At 38.7% G+C, this 19,896-nt stretch overlaps 1 protein-coding gene across 1 annotated transcript in view; it reads left to right on the top strand.

Moving 5' to 3' along the window:
* Positions 1-19,896, top strand: part of COL28A1 (collagen type XXVIII alpha 1 chain) — an 89,392-nt gene that overhangs the window by 56,565 nt on the left and 12,931 nt on the right. The window contains exons 22-26 of the mRNA XM_014054509.2: positions 2,814-2,882; positions 5,278-5,346; positions 5,909-5,977; positions 13,795-13,863; positions 17,380-17,448. Of these exons, the coding sequence (XP_013909984.2) occupies positions 2,814-2,882; positions 5,278-5,346; positions 5,909-5,977; positions 13,795-13,863; positions 17,380-17,448 (345 nt within the window). The remainder of the gene's footprint in view (positions 1-2,813; positions 2,883-5,277; positions 5,347-5,908; positions 5,978-13,794; positions 13,864-17,379; positions 17,449-19,896) is intronic.

Here is a 19,896-nt window from a genome sequence, read left to right as displayed (position 1 = left end):
TATCCCTTTGAAAACTAGGAAGGGATCCTTTCCCATACTCTTGCTCCTTCTGTGGGCTGACATTTTTTTTACATCCAGCTCTCCCTTCCATCTCTCAAGGACATTCCCACATACCATTACATCTGAAAACAGGAACTGCCAAAATAATAATCATTAGTGGTTTACAGGAAAAAAAAAATTGTTGATACTTTAAAAAATACCAAAAAGGAGAATATTTGTAGCTCATGGTTGAAATGGAGAGTCCTTAGTGCTTTGTGAGCTTGGTTGTTTTCTTGTAGATATTTTATTACCCAAACTAGGTAATATCATCAGCGTTAGACAGTGATTAACAGTGTCTGTAAGAAAACAATCAAGATCAGAGGGCACTAAGGATCCCTCCCTTTAAAAAAATCCTATGTAATGGCATATGTTTTAAAAGATTACAGACCCTTTCATCAAATGTATGGATCATTTTCCTAGTATTGCACCATATATATAATTCAAGAAAGGAAAAATAGTAAAGAAGGATGTAAGAGAAATGCAACGTAAGCATTTTTGCATTGCTATATTTCATATATGTATGTGAAATCAATAGCAATAGCAATAGCAGTAGACTTATATACCGCTTCATAGGCCTTTCAGGCCTCTCTAAGCGGTTTACAGAGAGTCAGCATATTGCCCCCAACAATCTGGGTCCTCATTTTACCCACCTCGGAAGGATGGAAGGCTGAGTCAACCCTGAGCCGGTGAGATTTGAACCGCTGACCTGCTGATCTAGCAGTAGCCTGCAGTGCTGCATTTAACCACTGCGCCACCTTTAATCAAGAGATTAAAAGAATCTGAAGGGGGAATAAAACATCAATGGATGCAGGGGAACATAGAAATTAGTTTGTGGCTAACTAAATCTATTACAGTGCAAGTTTAAATATGAAACTAAATGGTCATTAAGATTAGTTTGAGGTACAAGTATCTAATGGATTTTAAACACTTCTGCTCAGAACCTGTCAATATTGTATCTTGAAGCAAGATTAGTGTCTGCAGGCAGCAGGGAGGTATAAAACGTATGAAATAAATTGTTTTTATTTCTAGTTTTGGAATTGTCATAATTGGTGGATGGATCTTTTCCTAATTATAGTTTGAAATAACTTCTCATCAAAATTGTTCAGATCAATACCTGAATTATTTATATTTATATTTTATATATTTATTGAACATTTATAGGCCGCCCTTTTCCCTGAGGGGACTCAGGGCGGCTTACAATCACAAAGGAAAGGGAGTGTAGGACAGTGCAAAAAGAAATGTGAACAAAATAAATTAAACAATAAAACTCAACATTCACTCAACATTCGGGAGGGGCGAAAATAGGCTTAGCCCCAGACCTGACGGGCTAGCCAGTTCTTGAGGGCTGTGCGGAAGGCCTGGACGGTGGTGAGGGTACGAATCTCCATGGGGAGATTGTTCCATAGTGTCGGAGCCGCAACAGAGAAGGCTCTCCTCCGGGTAGTCGCCAGTCGGCACTGACTGGCGGATGGAATACGGAGGAGGCCAACTCTATGCGATCTGATGGGACGCAGGGAGGTAATTGGCAGAAGGCGGTCTCTCAAATAGCCAGATCCACTACCATGGAGCGCTTTATAGGTGGTGAGTAGGACCTTGAAGTGCACCCGGAGATCGACAGGTAGCCAGTGCAGCTCACGGAGGATCGGTGTTATGTGGGCAAACCGTGGTGCGCCCACGATCACTCGCGCGGCCGCATTCTGGACTAGCTGAAGTCTCCGGATGCTCTTCAAGGGCAGCCCCATGTAGAGCACATTACAGTATTCCAGCCTGGAGATCACAAGGGCTCGAGTGACTGTTGTGAGGGCCTCCCGATTCAGGTAGGGCCGCAACTGGCGCACCAGGCGAACCTGGGCAAATGCCCCCCTGGTCACAGCTGAGAGATGGTGGTCAAAAGTCAGCTGTGAGTCCAGGAGGACTCCCAAGTTGCGGGCCCTTTCTGAGGGGTGTAAGTTTTGTTCCCCCAGCCTGAGTGATGGTATGTTGGTCAGATTTTTGGGAGGAAAACACAACAGCCACTCGGTCTTGTCTGGGTTGAGTATCAGCTTGTTTGCTCTCATCCAGTCTTTAACGGCCTCTAGACCCCGGTTCATCACGTCCACCGCTTCATTGAGTTGGCACGGGGCGGACAGATACAACTGTGTATCGTCCGCATATTGGTGGTATTTTATCCCGTGCCTCCGGATGATCTCGCCCAGCGGTTTCATGTAAATGTTAAATAGTAGGGGGGATAGGACCGACTCCTGCGGCACCCCATAAGTTAGGGGCCTCAGGGACGATCTCTGCCCCCCCACCAACACCGACTGCGACCTGTCCGAGAGATAGGAGGAGAACCACTGCAAAACAGTGCTGCCCACCCCTATCTCCCGCAGTCGTCACAGAAGGATACCATGGTCGATGGTATCGAAAGCCGCTGAGAGGTCCAGGAGAACTAGGATGGAAGCATGGCCTCCATCCCTAGCTCTCCAGAGATCATCGGTCAATGCGACCAAAGCGGTTTCTGTGCTGTAACCGGGTCTGAAGCCAGACTGGAAGGGGTCAAGATAGTTAGCTTCCTCCAAGGTACGCTGAAGCTGGAGAGCCACCACCTTCTCAACAACCTTCCCTACAAAGGGAAGGTTGGAGACTGGACGATAGTTATTAAGAACAGCTGGATCCAAGGACGGTTTCTTCAGGAGGGGTCTTACCACCGCTGTCTTAGCTGAAATTGTTCATTGTCTTTAAAAAAATCAAACATAATGCAATTGTTTTAATTTGATTCACATTTCTATGTTTAGGGTGAACAAGGATACCCAGGCCCTCCCGGAAATGATGGAAGTCCTGGACATACAATTATTGGACCTAAGGTAATAAATAAATCAATATGGCTTAAGATCAGCAAAACTTTTTCAAAACGTACAATTCAATGTTATACTTATTCTTAAGTATTTAAAAATGATTCCATTTCCTGAAATTTCTGAATTATATTATCAGCCTGATGCAACATATGGTTGATTATAAATTAGAGTCTAAAACATTGCTTTATTCAGGAAAATAATAGTACATTATTCACTCAGCTTCTTCCATCAATATTGTTTGACTTAGCTTCCAGTTTCATAGATATTCAGACTGTTATTTCACAATGTGGATTTTCTTGTATTTTTGAAAAAAAAATTCTACAGACTATTTAACAAAATGCATAGGCTAATATGCTAATGAATGAAACAATAGTAAAACGGATAATTGTAACAAAGACCAGAGATAAATGTCCTTCTATCTTTAATGCCTCTATGTCCTACATCTCAAATATGTATGCTATTTATTATCATCCAAGACCTACACTAGCAAATTTGTTAGCAGTTTCAGGGAATTTGATAGGTGTTCTCCTTTGTCAGACAGAGTCTGAGAACTTACCCTCAAAGCTACTAAGCAGAATTCAGCTATTTCATTTGTAATTTTGGTGCCACACTGCCAGAAAAAATAAGATATATATTTTTCTCTACTTGGAAAGCTTTTAGAAGAAGCATGATTAAGATAAGTCCTTATATTTCACTATGGTACATATACTCTATTGCAGGAGAACACAATAGCTTTATTACATCCCAGACATAAATTGTTTCAACATCTACCCTCAAAACAACACTATAGGACACTGAACACCAGAATAACCAGACACAAGGACAGTTTTTTCCTGAATGGCATCACTCTGCTAAACAACTAATCCTCTGTCATATTACCTACTAAGACTGTATTACTATTGTTCTTCTCTTCCTTCCTACTACTTATCTTTTCCCCACTTATGACTGTAACCATGTTGCTTGTATCTTTTATATTGTTTTATCTTTTTCCTAGTATGCTTTGATTACTTATTACCTATGACTATTACTAAGTGTTGTATTTTATGATTCTTGATGAATGTATTCTATTTTTTTAATGTACACTGAGAGCATATGCACCAAAAACAAATTCCTTTTGTGTCCATTCACACTTGGCCAATAAAGAATTCTATTCTATTTGCAGAGATGTAGAAAAAGGGAACATTTCAACTTTTGATCTTGCACACTTGAAATGACACTGTCTGTATTCAATGAAGTATTCTGACCTTGTGTTGGATAATAAAAAGCACAATTTCCGAAAACTTGTTCTTGTAATCTCAGGAGGAAGTTATTGGACAAAATACTCAGTTTTTAAGAATAGGATATTTACAAAGTAAAAACATATGTTTGGCAACTCTGCCTTGCACAAGACCTTGGAAGTCAAAATACAGAGATTTTGCCCTTACATTTATTTCTTCACTAAGAGAATTAATAAGAAATTGTTATATATATAGCAGCCTTCCAGAGGGATTCTTTGGTACATTCAATATGAATTTTGGCTTTCTCTATCTTTATTGGAAAGTAACTTTTCCATATTTTACCATTTTTTAAACTAATAATGTCTCCTCAAAATATAAGCAAAAATAGGACAAACTAAATGTGATCTAATGTAATTTAAATACAAGAAACCAATTTATTACATTTAACATTGTTGACATGATTGATATTTAATTGTTTTGTTCCTTGAAATATCATTAACATAATTTTGCAACAACATTTGACAGCCTTTTGGAAGTGACAGGTGGTGACATTTCTAATATATTTTATTGCAAGGGTATCAAACTCAAGGCCCAAGGGCCAGATCCAGCCTGCAGGGTGCTTAGATCTGGCCCACAAGGCCACCCTGGAAACAGCGAATAACTGGCATGTGGTGTCTCTGCCAGAGAAAATCTTCCCGAGCTCTTTTTTCGCTGGCAGAGGTTTGCAGGAGGCCATTGGATCTGAAAACGGAGCTCAGGAGCCTGTTTTCTCTGCCACCACAGGGACCACTAACATGAGTAACATTGAGCTGGCCACACCCAGTCCGCCGCACCGCCCCCAAAGATCAAACACAACCCTGAGGCAGCTCTCAATGAAATTGAGTTTGACAGCCCTGTTTTATTGTAGCACTTCTAAGATTTCTGTGGATTCCCAAGTGATTTAGGAGATTATTGATCCAATGCCATACAGGACAGTGCACTCTCAGATTCAAGAATACATTTATTGCATCAGAATCTCATATGCTTTTCCTAATAGCATTGTTCAATAAGAGGTTACACCTTCATTCCTATATATTCCATAGAGACACACAGCTTTTTATGCTATGATACAATATACTGCCAATGGAATTATGACATTTCAGTTTTAATGAAGATAATTTATCTTAATACTTATGATTTATGTTCAGGGTGCTCCAGGTGTTATTGGACCTCCGGGACCACAAGGGGCTAAGGGGGATGGTTTTCCTGGTCCACCAGTAAGTGTAATTTCACTTATATGTTCTTGTTGGTATTTAAGGATGATTAATGTGGTTGTTAATGTTTTATATTACTTACATACATACATACATACATACATACATACATACATACATACAAACATACAAACATACAAACATACATACATACATGCTATAAGAAGATTATATTACAGTCTTATACAGATTGTGAGCACATACAATACTGAGCCATGATTTTTAATCATGGTTTGTTGTTGAAAAACTAAAAGTTGCTTGGTGTGCACATTGTGTTAAGCTAAAAATAAACAAATCATATTAGGTCTTAATGATAAACATGAACCCCTGTGTCAAAAATTTTATTCTTAGTCCTCTCTTCCCAGGCTTTTCCCCAGATTGTCCTGGAGGCACCAGAAATTGAATTTGGACTCTTCTGCCTATAAAGTGTCCCCTCCCCCTGAATGCCTCCAATTCAAGGAAACACACCTTCACATACAAGACCTAATGTTCCGCACATACAAGACCCATCTCTGTTCTCTATTGTGCTGTAAAGTTAATTTGCCTGTTTCTTTAACTCTGCTAGGGATCTCAAGGATTGCCTGGCTTTCCAGGACCAAGAGGCCTTAAAGGAGCTGGTGACCCGGGACAAAAGGTGCAAATGCAGCAGTCTTATTTAATTTTTGAAATATACATCCTTATAAATTTCATTATTCTGAGAAAGCATCTTTTATAAGATATAGACAATCCAATCTTTGAGTAATAAATATATCTCTAATAAATATATCTCTACAAAGGTAAAAGAACCAGAATACTCAGATATAATTAGACCTATTAATTATATGCAGCAGACACTTGCTGTTATTTGTGGTGAGAAATACAAATTGCATTTGTATAGCTACCATTTACAATTTACTTCCATATTTTTGGTGCTACAAGTGAGGTTCTCAGCAAATTTTAGAAAAATTCAAAAATCTCTGAGCAGACTTTGGTATTTTTGCAAGACTTAAATTTGAGAGTAAACTCTGTCTGCAAAAGATAAGTATTTTACACTGATGTTCTTGTAATTTAGAACATTCTCTCAAATATGATTTGCCTTTGGCTGTATTAATATAATTCGCATCAAGGGAAGCTGTTGGTATTAATATACTTTAAAAAGCACTATGCACATTGTATTATAAAGAAAATCCATGTATGAAGGATAGGTTACCTCGGGGAAGAATGAAATTGTATTAAGTGTGATTGCAGTTATAGAAATAGTTTGATTTTTGATCTGTACCAAGACGCTGAAGTAGTGTTTCTGGCTACTTTAAGATATGTGGATTTCTTAGAATCCCCCGATCAACCTGAGATCATCTGAGAACTGAAGTTCACACATCTTATAGTTGGCCAAGATTAAGAAACACTAAGCTAAAGCACAACTCCTACTAACTTTGAGAATAGAATGTAGCATAACTGCAAGAAAAACAGGGAAAAAAGGATTGAAGGGCAGGAAGAAGTACTGTGTCTTTTTTTGCCAAGGGATGGGATGTCTTGCACCAGTCAAATTGGTTGGTTTGACCTTGTAGCCCAGCACTGCCTATTTTTACCTTCCTGAACCTCAGGGCCATATTTCTGATCACATCATCTTATACCTCATATTGGAAATGGCATGAATCTAGGACAGGGGTGGGTTGCTGCCAGCATTACTGCCAGTTTGGCGCACAAAGAAAATTTGTGCACGCGTGCTTTGCTCACACCCACATCAAACACACATTCTGTGTGCATGCACATTTGCACCTAAAAAGGTCTGCACATGTGCACGTTAGAAAAGGGAAAAATTACATTTCTGCTTATGAAGATTGTTCTACCATGTGCAGAAACTAAAATCAAGATGACAGCACCAGGGATAGAACAGGTTCGGGGACGTGGCAGGCCAAGTTACTACCTACTTGGCTGCACCGGAGCAAACCGGTAGGAACCCACCTCTGATCTAGGGGTCTAGTCAATCTAGGGATTTCTATGCTACAACATTTTCTTCATGTTTCTTATTACAGACCACAAGAAACACTGGCATAAGAGTTAAATCTTACTACTCTTATGCAAGGTCTCTTCTCCCTTGCCATCATTACTAATGCATTCTTCATTTTGCTTGTGGATTATCCTTCCTCTTTGAGGCACAGCATTCACCCCATGGTGTGGGAAAGTGGGTTCCTGTTGGGTTTTATTTACTTTTTGTTTGTGTCCTGCTATATTATTTTTTTATAATAAATAAATCAAGGTGTTGAACATATCCAACACATTTTCCTCCTTCTGTTTTCCTCACAACAGCTGTGAGGTAGATTAGAATGAGAAAGAGTGACTGATCCAAAGTCTCCCAGATGTTTTTCATGGCTAAGGTGGGACTGGTCTTCCACTTTCTAGTTCGATGACTCAAACATTAAACCAAACTGGCTCTTCTGGGTCTTCCCCAGAAGCTTGTCTGAGTCTTCTTGATTCAGAATGTATATGGAGGCTTCTGCTAGTTTAGCCAGCAATAGCAATAGCACCTAGATCAGTGATGGCTAACCTTTTAGTTGTTGGCTGCCAAAAATGCGAGGGCGTGCACCCAATGGTGCGTGTGCGTCCTGGCACATATAATGCAGAGCGCATCCCCACATGCCCATGCGCGCACAACCCACCCACACACTCCCTTCCACTACTTGGCTCCAAGCTGAGCTTGGTATTTCCTCTGGGAGGGTGGGGGATGCCGTTTTTGCCACCCCCAGGCTCCAGGAAAGCCTCCAGTGCCTAGGAGGGCGAAAAACAGGCCCAATAGGGATACCGGAAGCTCAGAAATGAACTTCTGTTTTTCGCCCTCTCCAGACTCCGGAGGCTTTCCTGAAGCTTGGGGAGGGCAAAAATGGCCACACCCAGCCCCCCAGAAGGCCAAAAATCAGTTGGCTGGCATGCATATGTGCACTGGAGCTGACGCTTCGCGTGCCAGCACATATGGTTCCATGTGCCACCGTTCCTTAGTTCATCATCATGGACATCATGGACTTATATACTGTTTCACAGTACATTCCATCCCTCTCTAAGCAGTTTCCAGAGTCAGCATATTGCCCCCAACAATCTGGGTCCTCATTTTACCGACCTTGGGAGGATGGAAGGCTGAGTTAGCCTTGAGACCATCAGGATCGAAGGCAATTTTTTTTTCTCTCATGCTTGCGAAAACAGAGATTGTATCTGGAAAAGAACATGTAAGTCCAGAGTTATAGGACTAGCTTCTGGTTGAGGAATTCTAGGAACTGAGATCCATGCATCTTAAAATTGCCAAGTTTGGGAAATATTGTATTAAAATGTTGCCTAGAAATCCCCAATGGCTGGTCTGAAAGGAGTATTCCAGGTTGCATTCCACTAGGACAGCAACACCAGTGGCCTCATTGTACATGGACTTTAAGGCAACACTTTTTATATCAGGATTACAGACTTTAAACTGCATACAACATAGTTGAACCATCCAATCTAGCTTTTTGATTTTAATACGTTTTCCCTATCTCCAGATTTTGTAGTCTTTTGATTAATGAAGTTCTGCACAATTTAAAAGCTTGCAAGATCATGTACCTCATTTTGCACTCAGATATGGATATTTTTTCTCCATGAAATAGTTCGTAATAATAATATATTATACTTGTTATGTTTTCCACACGTGATATTATTTTTCTTCTCTCACTATTGACATTGTGTAAGGACAAAAATTCAATAAATCTTTTTTGAGACTACCTTAATTTTTAATTTATTCTGTACTGCTTTAATTCCCAGATGCTTAAAACTGCTTTCTTTAACTGAAAAGCCCCCATCAATAAATTTGCATACAAGTCAAGCTGGAATGTCACTAAATTTTGTAGTGTAAGAATGTTCCTGAAGATCAGTTGAGGCTCTGTTTTCTTGGCTTGAGAAATAAATGGCTCACACAAGTGGCCAGCCGAGAACTGGAATTTGATATAACAGAGACTTTATTCACACTAAATTGCCTGTGGGATGCATGAACTGTATGGGCACCGACTTGTTGTCAAGGCATGGTACACAGTAAAGAAACATATTTGTAATCACAAATGAAAATAAAATGCATAACTTTCAAGGAATGGCAGCTTAAATAGCACAGTAGTGGCAGAGGCTCTACAATATTCTGCCTATAAACCAGATCAAAGACCTATACCACCAACATCGTCCTTAGAAGATATGCTAGGCAGCTGCTTAAAGAATGTCTTTTTAAATTGTGAACTCTCAAGTTCTGGCTGAACTCCCAAAAAGAGCAGACTGACTGTTCCTCATTCCAGGCATCCTATTAATCTCACGGCTACTAACTATTCAGGGCTGCCGGACTGGCTCAAAATATGTTGCTACCAGAAGAGACAGATCAGCAATTATGATGGAATGCTCTCTGCTGCATCCAAATCTGGTGGATAAATTCGTGGGCTTAGGATGTAATGTTTTAAAAGCATAAGAATCACAGTTCTTCAATCTCTAGTGCTAATAGTGCGGCTGGCAGTATGGAATGTAGTGGGTGGAATTTTAAAATTTGGATGCAGCTATATAATTGTTCCGATAATTACATGCAATTACATGCTTTTATACATGGACTATAAATATATCCATTACGCTGTCTTATTTATTTGAAATGTTGCTATTTTCTTTATTATAAAACATTCAAAATGTTCCCATCATCATTCATTTTTGTCTGTTTTTGTATCTGATGGTGGTGAAGTCTGGCTGCTATTCGCTAGGGAGAATTAATCTATTGTTGATTAATTAGCTGTTTTGTGTAAGTCATTCAGTCTTTTGGAGTTGGGTGGCCTAAAATTTTTATTATTAAATAAATAATAAAAAGTTAACAACAGTAATAAAAAATAAGATATTTTTTTAAAAAAAATCAATGTCCAATGAAAAGCAAAATGGAAATACACTTCCTCTTTTTTGGTATTGCTTAAGAAGATATCCTAGTTCTAATTCTTTATGCAGGGCTTGATCAGATCTATCAAATCTAATTGAAGAGGCTGCATAGGCAAATTTGGCTGATTCTGCCAGACAAAATGGGAATGATCTTTTGCTCCCTCTGCTTATAGAATGAGGGTATTCTCTGGGCGAATGAAAATAGATATAAAATGTATGGTATGGTGGTGAGACAAGAGGGATGTGGTGGCTCAGTGGTTAAGACACTTGTCGATCAGAAAGATCAGCAGTTTGGTGGTTCGAATCTCTAGCACTGCATAACAGAGTGAGTTCCCGTTACTTGTTGTAGCTTCTGCCAACCTAGCACTTCGAAAGCATGTAAAAATGCAAATAGAAAAATAGGAACCACCTTTGGTGGGAAGGTAACAGTGTTCCGTGCACCTTCGGCATTTAGTCATGCTGGCCACATGACTACTGAGACGTTTTCGGACAGCGCTGGCTCTTTGTCTTTGAAATGGAGATAAGCACCACTCCCTAGAGTCAGGAACGACTAGCACATATGTGCAAGAGGAACCTTTAGCTTTACCTTTAGAGAGACAAGAAATGATATAGAACTTCTGTTTTCCAAGAGTTCTGGCAAAAAAGCTTCAATGTCCAAGGGGATTGTTGGTGGGATTCTGTGGTTCCCAAATGTGACTGCTCATTGAGTCATTTACTATGGCTGCATTTTATAGATCCAGGGAAGAGAGGCTCAAAACATGCAAAAAGACAAAAAAGGGATGTGCATTGGGCAAAAGATTGGTGCAAAGCTTGCTGGGAAAATATAATAGCCAGCAGACTTACAGTATAAAATCACTTATATTAATTTTGAGATATGCCAGTGGAAAGCAGCTTCACGCATGCAAGAAGTCATAGAACTGTAGCTTAATATGCGCTGTGTGCTCATTCTTGACAATTCCGCAAATGTCTTCAGATGCAAAATTATCTGAATAATTTAGGAATCATTTGGCTCCACCTACTGGTAACATTTAGCACATTAAGAATCTCAACACAAATACAGGCAGTCCTTGACTTACGGACACAATTGGGACTGAAACATCCATCACTAAGCAGCACAGTTGTTAAGTGTGTCACATCAAATTTTACAACCTTTTTTGCTGTGGTTGTTAAGCAAACCACCATGGCTGCTAAGAGAATCATATGGTTACTAAGTGACTCCAGCTTAGTTGACTTTGCGCATTGGAGGCCAGGTAACCCCTAGACACTGCAATCATCATGAACATGTATTAGTTGCCAAGTGCCTAAATTTTGATCATGTGATTGTGGGGATGTTGTGACGGTTGTAATTGCAAGCACGCATTATAAGTCACTTTTTTCAATACCGCTGTAACTTTGATTGGCCACTGAATGAATGGTTGTAAGTTGAGTATTACTAGAATTAATGCTAATTCTAATTGTTACCGTTACTATTTGAAGTTGCTTCCTTTGGAGTTATATACTGAGCCGAGGTGGCACAGTGGTTAGAGTGCAGTACTGCAGGCTACTTCAGCTGACTGCTAGCTGCAGTTTGGCACTTCAAATGTCACTGGCTCAAGGTTGACTCAGCCTTCCATCCTTGAGGTAGGTAAAATGAGGACCCAGATTGTTAGGGGTAATATGCTGACTTTGTAAACCGCTTAGAGAGGTCTGTAAAAGCACTATGAAGTGGTATATGTCTAAATGCTATTGCTATTGCAATAGCGACTTTGTAAACCACTTAGAGAGGTCTGTAAAAGCACTATGAAGTGGTATATAAGTCTAAATGCTATTGCTATTGCTATATTAGATTTTTATTCCAGCTTTATATGTGCGCATGTGTATCATGTAAGGTATACCTAATATTCTCTTGTTTCCTTTCCTCACAATAACTGAGAAGGGTTGGTACCCATGATATCATATTGCAAATCCCTAATTTCAATGTGGAAAATGTTTATCTTAAATTGGTCAGTATCAGCATGTATTGCAAATTGTATGTAACATAGAAAATGGAATTAAAGTAAATACAGCAATCAAAACTATATCACCAGTTGTCATAGTGCTAAATTCTTTTGAAATAGTATATTATTTCCTTGTTTTGTTTGAATCATTAAAAGAACTTCTGTGTAGAGATAATACCCACTGCAGACAGACTTAATTACTCCAAATTGTGTTCCTGGTATTTTCTTTATCATGAGGTTTTGAGCACATGAAAAGTCTCTGTGTGGGAGCAAAGTGGTTTGAAGTGATGATAGAACACAGAGAACAGGATACTGGCCCCTTCTCTCTATTACATTTGGTTTCAAGAGATGTTTTTCAACCTCAGGAATTTTAAGATGTGTGCACTTCAACTCCCTATCCTGTCATGCTGTCTAACGAATTTTAGAAGTTGAAGTCTGCAGGTCTTAAAGTCCCTGAAGTTAAAAAACACTGGATTAAACAAAAACTGGAATAGACAGGAGAAAAGGAACACAGAGAAAATATATAAACTAGGGGACAGCTACTATGAAAGTAGCTATAGTAGTATATGAAGTATCTGTACCTTGGAGAGAGTGCAGAGATAGTGCTAAGCATATAGGATAATGCTAATAGTTTCATTTTATTCTGATTAGAGTTCTAACTGAATTTGACTACCACATGGCACATTTCCATTTTCCAAATATTTCCAAATATTGGAATTTACCTTTCAAAATTAAAAGAGCTAAAAGTCTCTTCTAAAGTCTCTTCTAAAAATTAGAATAAAGCTATTATACTACACATAAGGTTCATCTGCTTGCAAAGTTACCTTCTTGAATCCAAGATCTACATCTTTGGAATACTGTTTCCCAAGGTATCTATGGTAGATGGCTGCATATGGTAATAACCAAGCCTTGCACTTCAGTGACATGTAGTGAAGACGAGGAGGAATGAGGCAGCAGCGGTGGCTCCTCAAGGACGGTGACAGAAGGGGCTCCGGACACCTGTGCCATCTCCCGCCCGTCTTCTGGGACTCGCCAAGCCCGGCGCCTGGCACTTTAAAGTGCATGCTGCCGCCCTGGCCATACAGCAGGACCTGCTTTATGCCTGGAAGGCATGCCGCCCCAGCCATACAGCGGATTGTATGGCTGGGCCTGGGGTGGCGGCATGCACTTTAAAGTGCCAGCGCGCCTCCCGGCCATAAAGCAGGATATGTTTCGCTCTATGGCAGGGCGCAGCGGCATACACTTTAAAGTGCCGGTGTGCCTTCCAGCCATTCAGCAGGGCATATTTTTGCCCATGTGAAAAATGTGGCAAGGCTTTAGTTTCAGGACAGGTTGTATTTTCAAGGAAACATGGTAGACACACAAATTGTACATTACATGAAATATTTCGCTTTGCTTTTTGTGAATGAAATGCCATATATTACTTCTAATATATGTTTTGCTTTGAAATCATGCTTGGTTTATGAGGTTGCAATGAGATTGCTCTTATCATATCTTCCTTCCTTCCTTCCTCCCTCCGTCACTCCCTCCCTATCATTCATAAATGTATGTGTATAATTCCTCTCTAATTTCTTTCTGTTAGGGAGAACAAGGAGCACGAGGACCACCAGGGCCTCCTGGGCAAAGAGGAGTGGGAATACCTGGGCCAAAGGTCAGTGAGATGTTCTTTTGATTGCTGGGTAAATGGAGATGATGAGGGTGAGGGAAAACATTTCAACAAGGCCTCAAACTCTATTTGACACTTTAATATTTGGAGAAAAATCACATAATTTACCAGGCTTGATTCTGATGCTTTACATCTTACTTTCTCCCCTCTGGTCAGTCCTTAATCCAATGTCTCAGCTCTTTTTCACCAGAAAAATAGGATCACTTCATATTTATAGTCAATAATAACTTTAGTTGATGTGCCCAGCTTTTGTACTCTAAAGTTCTCATAAGGAATGTAGGCTTTTTCCATACTGTTCAAGACTATGAAAAAGAAAACATTGTCTGATTCTAATTTTAATACTGATTCACTCCTTAGCTGCTGTTCTTTTGGAAAACTTTAATCATAATGTACATTTTATAGATCAGAGTGTTCTACATTGACCATTTTATTATTATAGCTTCAACACTTTTCTCACCTGTTTTGAAAAATAATGAATATATAGATTTGGACAAGATATTGGCAGGAACAATCTTAAGCTTGGCTGTTTCCACTTATAGTTCATTCTTTTTCTGTTTTCTTTCCATGAACATGTTTCATTTTGTCCCCAGTCTACAAGAGACAAACTTAGTTAAATAGCATATTCCTTTTTATTCCAACTTAATTCAAGGGCAGCCTATTGGTATATACAACCTGTTATATGTCATCACCATTACATCTTGGATGCCTGTTAAGGCATAAAATAGAGGGAGAACATAAGAACAGCAAATTTTATGCTAATACAGTATTAATTTATAAATAAATAAATAAAATGCAATAATTTTACTTTTGAGTAGCAAAGTTCAACAGATGCCAGACTTATTGAATTTGCCAGTTTTTCATCCTCAATAACTAACAAAAGAAATGTGGAAGAGAAAGATATTGTTGAAATTAAAGATAACTACTATATAAGGAAATTGATTTGAATAGTTTTTCTTACTAATTGTCAATCCATGATAAGTCAAAAACCCTAGCTTAGGAATTAGGCATCTGTATGTTTGACTGTATTTAACTAGAAATACATGCAGAATACAGGTCAAGTTTAAATAATTCAAGCTACAATGTCTAGTACTATAGAAAAATGATATGTTCATCACAAGATTAAATTTACATCCTGTTACAAATAGCTACATTTGTATTGGGATAATTCCTCCAGTCTGGATTCCCAGACTATAAATGTCTTAAATGTTTGTATATCTAGTGGTAATTATCTAAAATCCCTCAGTACAACAGCACATACCTACATCTGATTTATTAATTTTACATTCCTTTCTGATACGTGATCATGATGAAGCATTGTCCATAATCGATTAAAAATATTCTGTTTAACTTTGGCCATAAACAAGAAAATTGATTTCATTGATTATCAGAGTACATTGACACAAAGAATACACTATAAACTTTCACTTCCCATCTAGGTAACTGCCAATACGATATGTTAGAAGAGAAAAACAAAAAACAAAGCACAGATGAAAAAAGGAAAAAAGTAATTTGGAAAAACCCAACTACATATGCAGTCTTCATATTGCAACCTAATTACACCCACAACTCCATTTCTAAATGAAGCGATCATTAAGCAAAACATAATTGCCTACTTGCTGCAGTGGTCATTATATGAATCATTTGCAATTGATAAATGACACATCATGTGACCTTGTGACCTGGAAAGGTCATAAACGGCAATGACATGACTGCAGGATTCTGCAACAGTTATAAATGTGCAACAATTGCCAAGCATCTAAATTGTGATCTTGTGAATGCAGACACACTGTGACAGACATAAATGTAAGGATCAGTTGTAAGTCACTTTTTCAGTGTTGCTGTAACTTCAAACGTTCACTAAAGAATGGTCATTAAGCATGATCTATTTGTAATGAGAAGGAAGAAAGAGGAAAATAGTGATATTTGTTAGATTTATAACTTACTTTTCCTGCAAGAACTCAAGATGATGTATGTGGGGATCCTTTTTTCTTTTTGCCCCCACGACAGCAACTCTTATGAGTTAGTTTGTGCTGAGAGGGAGTGACCAGTGAAAAATTACAAGTGAGCTCAGACAGGCTTACTATGCAAGATTTGAAGGAAACTAAAAAGAATGATGTGGCTTCCAAGCATAATCAAGATATTAGCAGGATATGAATGTTCACTGTAAGAATGTATGGGTATTTATCTTTGTGATAATGCACAATGTGTACATTAAGCTTAAGGACTGTAAATTGGCATCTACTAGGGCAAAACAAAATTATTTTATCAAAGGTAAATCAAAATAGCCTACAAGGAACAAGAAAAGCAGGCAAACATCTTGCTACAAGGAGCATAATATTGAAATAGGTACAAAAGACATAAAAAGTATTGAACAAAATAGTAAACCCAAGCACTTGGAAAGATATAAAGCATTAAATATTCAGATAAGAAAAGCCAGATAGAGCTTAGGCGTAATATCTGTGGTAAGGTCTGTGTTTGTTAGTACAATCATGGATTAAGCCTGAGTGACAATGTACTCCAGCTCCCAAAATAGCCAGTGGAGTTTTGGGTTGCATGCATAAAAGTACAGCTTCAAAATAAAAATATATGATAATACCACTCTGTGTGTACTGCTCACACTACACTAGGAATATTGTGCCCCATTTTTGTCCATACAAAAATAGTTTTGTGGGGCTAGAGAGAGCGTATAGTAGAACAAGAAAGAAAGGATTTGGAGGCTAAATGCTATGCGAGGTTAAAGGAGCTTGGTAAGTTTAGCTTAACGAATGAAAGGTTAAATGGATATATGATACCAGCATCCCACATACTTTATAAAGGTAGGTTAGAGCACCAAAGAGTAAGACAAGGACCAGCAGGTGGAAGCTTAACAGAGAGAGATCAAATCTTGAAATAATATTTAAAGTTATTAAACAGTGGAATGTCCTATCTCCTAAAGTTGTGGATGTGCCAACATTCGGAGTTTTCAATGAAAGACTGGACTTTGTACAAAATGGCAAAACTTGCCTCTACTGATTAGAGATCTTCAAGGTCCTTTTTAATCTGTGATTCTAAGGTAAACCAAAAAAGAAAGTCACAGAGTTACACCAGATGAGGTTGAGTAAGCAAGGGATCAACAATATGGATAGTCTGATATCTGATGGGAAGATTTCAGTTTGTTCTTATACTATTGTTTTTACTGATTGTTATGAATCAATAAAATGAACCTAGAATCATTATATGAGATAGACTGTCATATAACTTGGGTCTCTGTGTGTGTGTGTGTGTGTGTGTGTGTGTGTTGGGGCAGGAATAATTTTGATTTGTGAAATGACAGCAGTATAAAAATTTTGCAGCAAATCTGAAGATAGACCAGTAGAATTTACTTTTCCTTTAATATAATGACTCTGTATATTTATCAAAAATGTTCTGATTTTCTATTTTTCAAAACTGGCTGGAAGATTTCTAGTGAAGTTTTGGAATTTCTTTCCCCACCCCTTACCTCCTCCCCCTTTTCTTAAATAGGGTATTATGGGACAAAAGGGTTTTCCTGGTCCTCCAGGTGCTCCAGGAGACAGCATACAAGGAAATAAGGTAAGAATATTAATGCTAAGGAAGGCTTTTGAAAATGGATAATTTTTCTTATGTTTTACATACATTGTTTTATTGCTGCTTTCCTGTGAATTTAAAAACTCCAACTGATTGACAGATCTCAAATTAATCACAATTATATCAATATAAATTCTTAAATATAGTCTAATAGAATGACCTGTGTTTTTTTAGAAGGTAATCCAGCATCAATAACTAAAATATTGCCAGGAGATCTTCTTCTCTGTGAAAGTATCCCTTGTTTCAAGGTGGGGAGCTAGTTGCTTTCTAAATGTGTTTGAATTAGAGTTATCAAATTCAGCCAGTGTGATTTAAGGTACAGATGTTGGACCTTGCTATTTGACAATATTTGGAAGGTCAGCAAATCCATACTCTTTATGAATGTAAGACAAAGTAAAACAAAAATAGATACCGTAAAAGTTCCAAGCAATATTAAGCATTGACTTTCCCATTAGGATAACAGAAGCTAGTCCAAATTTGTGTCAATATGCATAATATGCATATGCATAGTATGCATATAAATTAGCATATTAAAATGAACACCTGAAATTTAGTCAATCTTAATCTTAATTTTGTGGTCGATTATAACTATTAGGGAAGATTAGTCAATCTTAACTTTGTGGAGTCGATTATAACTATTATGAGTTGATTATAACTATTAGGGAGAATTCTGGGAGTTGAAGTCCACAAGTCTTAAAGTTGCCAAGTTTGAAGACCTCTGGTATAGACTATCTCTCTCTGTCTCTCTCTCCTCCCCCTCCCTCCCTCCTTTCCACCCTCTCTCTCATTCATTCGCTCTCTTGCTTTTGTGTCTTACAACCAACGCTAAACAGTAAAAATGAAATAGAAGCCATTTTGCCTCCATTATTATCTATAATGACTACAAATGCCTTTCTAATTTCTTTAGCAAATTAATGATGAAGAAAACTTCTCAAACAATTTCTCAAGGGCAGAATTTCTCCTTATATTGCCACTATTGTTAAAAAAGCCCAAAGCAAGAAAGCTGTCTGCAGAGCTTGATTTTTATTTTTTTGCAAAAGATGCAGAGATATTTGCATCTGTCAGTTTTCTGGGAAAAGGGTCTCATTTACCCAAAGGGATGTTAGGGTTCTGGCTTTCCTTGTGTTTTCTTAAAATCCCAGGATTCAGCTGTTTAGAGATTTTTCAAAAGAAAACAGAAAATTGCTTGTTGTTGTTCAGTAGCTGTATCATAAAACATCTATGTTCCAGTTCTTCAGCATGTAGCTATGAAACTGTTCCCTGGAAATATAAAACCACACACTGAATAATTATTTGATTTTTGTTTGTATTAACTCACTGGTTTCCTAGGCAATTGACCTCAGAGGTGTGCTATTGAGAGAAATATAATAACTCAAACCTCATAACTATAGAGAAAGTTCTTATATGTTTGCTTTCTGTGACTTTAATAAAGATAACTATTTAACAGACATAGCTGTATGTACACAGAAGTCCAAGCTCAAGAGATATAAAGCTGAACCACTTCATGGGAACATAAAATGACATAAAATCAGGCTGAAGACTATACAACTCTTCCTATTGCTCTGTACTCTTAATTTTCATCAGCTCAGTTGGCAGAGCCAAAGATCAATCATTATGGGAATTGAAGCCCAACATTTTCAGGAACTACAAAATCCTTTCTTCTAAATAAATACTGAAAAGCAAACATTATAAATCTTTATTATGGTCAAAGACAGTCAAATGCACATTAATTGTTACCATATGTTAAAACTACTGACATTAAAATATAATTAAAAAGTATTGACGTTAAAAGTGGATAATAACATACATGTTCTCAAATTGTTCAGGTCACTCCCTGGTTTACCTGGATGCAAAGTCGATAAGTGTGGGAGTAAATACAATGGTCCAGAAATTATTAGAGATATGTCCAAATAATTGGTACAAGATGACAACTATACTTCTGTAACCAATTTTTGCTTGTGGACATTGCAGCAACACAGAACTTTGCCACTGCATACTTGGTAGCTGGCAGGGGTGGGTTTTGACCGGTTCGCACCGGTCCCTGCGATCCGGTTGGTCGCCGAACCTGGAAGTAAGTAACTTCTGGGAATGGCAAAGACCCCCCCTGCGCCCGCGCGCGCCCGCACACCCGCGCCCGCTCCTTACCTGGTTTTTACGAATTCTGCGCTTCTACGCATGCGCAGAACGCATACAGCGCCTGCGCGATCCTCCAGGAGCAGCTGGAGCATCATGCGGACGCTAGTACGCATGCACGCGCCACGTGCGAGGATGCCACATGCGTGCGCGAGGACGCCACGTGAGTGCGCAAGGACGCCACGTGCGTGCACAAGGACACCGCGTGCGTGCGCAAGGACGCCGCGTGCGTGCGCAAGGATGCCGCGTGCGTGCGCAAGGATGCGCCGGCCTCGTTCCAACCGAACCGGTTGGAACGGG

Source organism: Thamnophis sirtalis, unplaced genomic scaffold, assembly GCF_051295495.1.
Source record: "Thamnophis sirtalis isolate CommonGarterSnake01/CBP01778 unplaced genomic scaffold, rThaSir2_p1.2 scaffold_4, whole genome shotgun sequence".
Classification (NCBI taxonomy): domain Eukaryota; kingdom Metazoa; phylum Chordata; class Lepidosauria; order Squamata; family Natricidae; genus Thamnophis; species Thamnophis sirtalis.
The sequence above is the reverse complement of the archived record's forward strand: the minus strand, read 5'-3'. Positions and strand labels throughout refer to the sequence as shown.